The following is a 6,360-nucleotide window of genomic DNA, read 5'->3' as shown; positions in this document are numbered from 1 at the left end:
TTTTTTTTTTTTTATTTTTTGTTGGGTCACGTTCCTCAATTTTTTTCTTCACTTTTGTGTTCAAAACGAGTGTTATTGTTAAGTGTCAGTCTTCCTAAGTTCCTCATAACCCTAATTAGTCCCAAAATAGATTTGCTTCGAATCTTGCATCTGAATTACACTTGCCCAGTTACGTTAAAAGCCCTTCTCTTTTGGGCTCTAAATGCTTTCCCTCTCAGTTTCAAGGGGGTCTCTTAGTGGGCAAAACAACATGTGAGAAATCTTCCTTCGAATTAAGAATGGCAGAAGGTGCAGAGAGAAGAATTTTACTGAAACTCGTGGCTCCTTATGCATATTAAATGATTTACGAAACGGCAACTTTTGGGCCAACATAATCTGTGCTACCTTCCCCCTCCCCTCCTTTGTTCTTCTTCTGCTTCTGTGGCTCTGTCCGATGGCTTTTTTTTTTTTTATTTGGTTTTTAGAAACTTGTGCTTTTACAAAGTCAGTACGATTTTCATTCACATTAAATATACGTGTTTGTTTATAATGCTCTTTATTTTTCATCAGCACATTTCATTTATTAGCATTTGTCGTTACTCCAATTATGCATTACATTTATCTTTGCTTGATTATTTTAAACGTGCTGTGTCCGTCACAAATGGAAATCGTGGTTTTCTCTTCTTTTGCGAGGATTTCCTAAAAAGAACAAACAACAACAACAAAAAATGACAAACAAACAAATAAATAAATAAATAAATAAATTGCGTTAGCATCTATTTATGTAAAGCATTTTATCTGGACTCACCGAGATTACTTAGATCATCAAACCGCTGGACTTCTACCTCTGAACGCGCAGAATTATGGGATCTATACCGAGCGTCGATTTAAGGCGAAAAAAATTCATTTGATGGCGAGATTGGAAACGAGATTCTACTTTTTTTATTTGTGTGTCGCTTCAGTTTAGGAAGGTTTTGATTGTAAGGTTCGTCTATGGCTTATGCATTACATTAGTCTCTGCTTCTTTAGTTTAAACGTGCTGCTGCTGTCAGAAATGAAAATAATGGTTTTCTCTTCTTTTGCGAGGATTTCCTGAAATAAAAATTAACTGAGTACATAAATGCCATCAGCATCTATTTCGGCAAACCATTTTATCTGGACTCTCAGAGATTACTCAAATGATCAAACCAGTGGAATATCTATGGGATCTATTGGAGCTGCTAATTGTTGGAAGTAGCTTACCGCGCGTCGATTAAAGAGGAAACGTTGTCATATGATGACGAGATTGGAAACGATATTTGTCATCTTTCATTCGTATGTCGCTTCAGTTTAGAAAGGTTAAGGTTTTAAGGTTCGTGTCTGGCTTAAACTTTTTTAACCGTTCATTCTTGCCTGTGATCTAGCTATCAACAGTCGCTTTTATGCAAGGGTAACCCTTTCTTTTTCCCTTTACATGGAAGCTTCTCGGAAAACAACGAAAGCATTGTAATATTTTTTTCCAATTTATATACCTTATTTTATCCATTCATAAGATATTTAGTGTATCAAAAATGGGTTGCATGGTTTCAGCTTGGATTCCACTTTTAAAACAGATGTTGCGTAAACAATTTTACAATGACGTTGTGCCTGGATTGCTGTTCATAGAGTGTTTTGTTCAGAATCTTCTTAAGCTGGACTTAGAAGCATTTTAAAATCGAATAGATTTTTTGGTATGAGCTGTAAGATATTTAGTGATATATTGAGATTGCAGTCAATCTACTTCACGCGTGACCAGTATTTCTGAGACTGAAATGAACATTCGAATTGCTCTTTGAAATGTCCGTCATTAGAATGGAATTGGAACATTTCTCTGGAAATCTTTCCGAAAAAGACGCATTAAGTGCAACAACAACAGCAAATGAAAAAAGAGAAGGAAAGAAAGAAAGAAAAAAAGGAAAGAGAAACAGAAAGAAAAAAAGAAAAGAAAGAAAGAAAGAAAGAAAGAAAGAAAGAAAAGAAAGAAAGGAGAGAAAGACAGACAGACAGACAGACAGACAGACATAAAGAAAGAAAGAAAGAAAGAGAGAGAGAAAGAAAGAAAGAAAGAAAGAAAGAAATAAAGAAAGAAAGAAAGAAAGAAAGAAAGAAAGAAAGAAAGAAAGAAAGAAAGAAAGAAAGAAAGAAAGAAAGAAAGAAAGAAAGAAAGAAAGAAAGAAAGAAGGAAAGAAAAAAAAAAAAAACGAAAGAAAAGAAGATCTAACTACTTGGAAACAATAGCCATTTTTGAAATACTTAATACTGCAATAAAAAGAAAATTTCATAACTTCATACCATCAGCAAATTAGAAAAATTTCTACAGGAACTCTGAAATCTCGCTGGCGATGTTCAAAACGATCACGCGGTGGTGTAGATTGACTGTAATTGCTAACTTGATTTACTTTATTTATTACAGCATTAGAACAGCTTTGGACCACGAAACATGAATTTCGTAGTTTAAGTCCTGTTGCTAATGTCGTTTCGATGATGGCGAGGATATCAATTTTCGAGACTTTCATAAAAACTCCACATGAAAGTTTGTCAAATTGCAGTTAGCCTGTTAATAATTAGACATGTTATAGTTAAACCGCGACTGGCAAAGTAACTGGCCCTACGATCATTACGAACTTACAAACTAACCTGATCCCAGAATCAGCAACATTCACGCATGAACTGCACTAGTCTCTCCTCAGCCTGGAATAATTAGAATTGATACCTGATGAATTAAGTGAGCTCACACAAATTACAGGTTCCGTCTTGAGATGATACCTTAGGTTGAAAAGGATTAAGTTAGGCTACAAATATGTTTGTTGATACGTACAATTTCGCCAACAATACCCGTGTTTTCACCAATTTCTTCAGCATCGCATCCTTCAATACAGCATTCCTCATTGGTGTCATGAGGTCTAGAAACATAATGAACGTGGCGGCAAAAATCGATATGTTGCCTTTTGTTGACCAGGAAGCCGTTGGCATGCTTGTTGTCCAAAAGGTGGTTCTCTGCGCCTGTTTAAACATGCATGTTAATTAATGAACTAAACAGAAAGCTTTTCTCCGTGCTTTTCTTTCCTTTTCTAGGAAGAAAGCTCACATTACTCATTTTCTCGCCGAATATATTGCCTACAACCATTTGGTTTTGGAGGGAAATGCACGTATTTTCCATGTAAATAGTAACCGCACCATGGTTCCTCAAATGCAGACATATCCCACTTGACTACGCTCAATTTCAGCAAAGTTTAAGTTTTATAAAATTTGTTTTCGCTGAATCATACTTTTCTTTCGCCTTATTTTGTAATCTCGTAAACTAGAAAGGGACACCATAAAACCGCTCATCAGCCCACCACATTTACAGAAGCAGGCCTGAACTTGTAAACTGTTTTTGAGATTTCTTTGATATGTACTGCTTTCCTTTCCATAAGCATTTCTTTGCTTACCTTTTTCCTTGTTCAATGCCCAGCAACTGTTGAATACCGCAAAAATCACCAGAATTAAGATCACCATCTTCAGTTTGGATTCCATCAGTCCTAAAAGAAATAACAAAGGGATCCTGTAAATAATCTATTGATCAGTTGTGAACAGAGAATACCTTTAAAATTTACAAAAATGAGCTATTTAATTAGTATTATTTTGAATATTTGGACTGGATTTTGAACTGATAACGAGGCTGTCAAATGTCTTTCAATCAAACCCCTCTTCACGGCTTTCTGGGAACTTAAAGATAATTAGTAAGAAAAAGAAGATTGAGTCTGATGATATGCATGCATCACAAACGGTGAGTGAACTCGCTCTGCCTCGAAGAAGAGGAAATGTTGGAAACCAAACACCACAACTGAGTCAAATACCCAACTTGTGAATACCTGGTCCGCTCTGGAAACTAATGGTCGCACAATCAACTATAAACGAGGCTGCTATTTCGGGATAATTTTCATTGAAAACATCCAATTTAAAGTCTCGTGTCAAATCAGTAATCCCACTAAAATTACAATTGTTTACAATTACAAATCAGCGACGGCTTCCAAAATGGCCAACTTCCTTCATTTTCTTCCCAATTGCAATGTGGTAGAAAAGGACGTCTTAGTCTTCTTTACTGGCTCGAATTTGTTTAATGCTTTGTGATTAATCATATCAGGTTAGCGGAATGAAGGATTTTGAGGCTATTCAACGGTACAAAACGCCGAAGGGAACTGTAAGAAATTGAAACCACGTGGAAAATTTGCATAATCTTTAATCTGAAAAGGGCCTGACACGAACTCAAATTACTCGACTTCAACTAGGATTTCAAGCTTCTCCTAAAGTGGTGTACGGGGAATTGAGTCTAGTCGAAGACATTTACCCGACAAATTAAAGAAATTTCTCCACCGATGATCGATGAAAATACTCCTTTTCAGAAATGAATAACTTGCTTGTCCGGCGAAACTGATGGTTATATTCATTCGATTTATTGGTGAGCGATGGAATAAAATTAGCATTTGTGTGTCGAGATAATGGCCAATGACTGACATGATTTCTACACTTTTCTAAAGGGTTGAGATAAGTCAATGTGTATTTGGTGTTTCGTGATTGTTCTGGGAGACCGAGAGGGTCTTTAATAATGCTTTTGAATATATATTGGGAGGTCTTGATAATGTTTAAAGATATACATCATCTCATCCTTTTAGTGAGTTCAAAATAAGAATTAAAAAATAGAATCGTTTGCCGAAAATATTTCAATGAGAGGACTGACTTCCCTTTTTTGTAGCAACTTAGACCACTCTGTGAAAGGACTTTTAAATCCCCCTAAAACGAATTAAGACCATCGGATAAAAACCCTGGAAAAACTATAATTATCCTATAATTATCCTATTTTGCTCACAATGCAACGTGATAGTTATTGCCAAATACACGTTTCAAAGCAAATAAATGGCTGCTTGAAGTCTTCTCAGAGGTTCAGCATATTTGCTTATGCAAAGAAGAAACCGCGCGGTAGCTTTATCTACAACCTTGAAAACTAAACCGAGAATGCTCAATTGGCTTTTTCTCCTCGTACCACTCATGACGCATAAGGAAGAGGATTTTCTGCAGCATAGGGCAACGAAAATGCGTGAAGTCGGTTTAAATGTGAAAAATCGCCTCCCTCAGTTTAGTGTCTAGTTGTACCAATTTTACAAACGCCACACTTTTTGTCTCTTGTTACAATTACCAACCAAAGCTTCTTGATGATACCACTGAGGTAAGTTTGAGGGAAGCGAAACTTGTTTTATCACTTTAGCTACGTCCTTTGTACACGTTTAAGATCTGCTGATACTTGATAAGACGAGTGGAAATTGCTCGCGTAATTCTCTCTCTCTCTTTTTTGTCATCAAATGCACGCAATATCGCAAGAATAATTGCTAATCGTTCTGACTTCTCTAGTTTAATGTTGTCTCGGAGGTTTCATAATTTATAAGTCATATTTTGTCATGTTAAAACAACATTTAGGTCACAAAATGTATGAGACTCTCACAGATAGCGATGGTTCTGAACCCGGAACGTCTTTGGCTGAGTAAAGGAAGCATTCAGTTGCAAAGTAGGTTGCAAGATGGATGATAACTTAACGAGCTTTTATTTCAGCCCTTGTTCAAACTTTTCCACAGTTAGTAATGTCCAGAGAACGACTTAGAATGCACGCTAGAAAGGAGATTCAAATACACTGCGACCCTCAAAACCTGTGTTTCAATTAAGTTAAAATACGTTGAAATGCTTACCTAACTGGTACTCAAAAGTAAACTCAAGTGTAACAGACTTTTTTCTGAAATCCGTTCTCTTTCCCGATTAGAGTAAAAAAAATTTGCTCAACTGCTCCATTGATAGGGAATATTTCTTTCATAGTAACTTACCTTCTTTTCCGTCGTAACTCTTCAAAGCATTCGTCATGAATGGTATAATTTCATGAAAACAAACTATTAAATTTGTTAACAAATGTTAATTTAAACTTGATTTCAAAAACTGATTACGAGGTTGTCAAAATACCTTTCAATCAAGTTCTTTTTGGCGAGTTGAAAATGGAAATATTTTAAATAGAATCGTTTGCCGTAAAGTATTTCAAGGAAATTGCTCCATTGTTAGGGAACATTTTCTTCATAGTAACTTACTTTCTTTTCCGTCGTATCTCTTCAAGGCATTCGTCATGAATGGTATAATTTCATGTAAACAAACTATTTAATTTGTTCACGTGATAATTTAAAGTAATATATCAAACACGAGAAGCAGTGGTTCATCACATATCAAACACCGAGAAGAGAGTTGAAAATACGACACGTAGTGGAGTATTTTTGACGAACTTCGAGGTTTTTGATATTGTGATGAGACACTGTGGTGAGTGTTTGATATAACTTCTCAAACAAACTG

General features: G+C 35.8%; 1 protein-coding gene across 3 annotated transcripts; it reads right to left on the bottom strand.

The window, feature by feature from the left end:
• Positions 1–516: 516 nt before the first annotated feature.
• On the bottom strand, positions 517–5,917 carry LOC146465069 (uncharacterized). Of its 3 annotated transcripts, none has more exons than XM_085128987.1 (6): positions 5,850–5,917; positions 3,429–3,518; positions 2,816–3,000; positions 2,635–2,688; positions 1,053–1,071; positions 517–661 (listed from the first exon to the last, which is right to left on the bottom strand). In XM_085128987.1, exons 1-4 carry the CDS (start codon positions 5,884–5,886, stop codon positions 2,647–2,649), a joined length of 354 nt encoding a protein of 117 aa, XP_084985113.1. In that variant the 5' UTR covers positions 5,887–5,917; the 3' UTR covers positions 517–661; positions 1,053–1,071; positions 2,635–2,646. The 3 variants fall into 3 exon arrangements, with proteins under 3 accessions (XP_084985113.1, XP_084985115.1, XP_084985114.1); XM_085128989.1 differs by lacking the exon at positions 5,850–5,917 and adding an exon at positions 4,847–4,972; XM_085128988.1 differs by lacking the exon at positions 1,053–1,071 and having other exon boundaries at positions 517–678.
• Between the last annotated feature and the right edge of the window lie 443 nt (positions 5,918–6,360).

The sequence above is a fragment of the Pavona decussata genome, unplaced genomic scaffold, assembly GCF_977016875.1.
Source record: "Pavona decussata unplaced genomic scaffold, jaPavDecu1.1 SCAFFOLD_157, whole genome shotgun sequence".
NCBI classification, from domain to species: domain Eukaryota; kingdom Metazoa; phylum Cnidaria; class Anthozoa; order Scleractinia; family Agariciidae; genus Pavona; species Pavona decussata.
This window is presented reverse-complemented; position numbering and strand designations above follow the sequence as displayed.

Bases quoted from the DNA above. Each gene is read 5' to 3' on its own strand.
- LOC146465069 (XM_085128987.1), bottom strand. From the start codon at position 5,886: ATGACGAATGCTTTGAAGAGTTACGACGGAAAAGAAG. The intron at 3,519-5,849 runs GTAAGTTACTAT...TATTTCTTTTAG, and splicing joins GAGTTACGACGGAAAAGAAG to GACTGATGGAATCCAAACTG. The intron at 3,001-3,428 runs GTAAGCAAAGAA...ATGTTTAAACAG, and splicing joins GGCATTGAACAAGGAAAAAG to GCGCAGAGAACCACCTTTTG.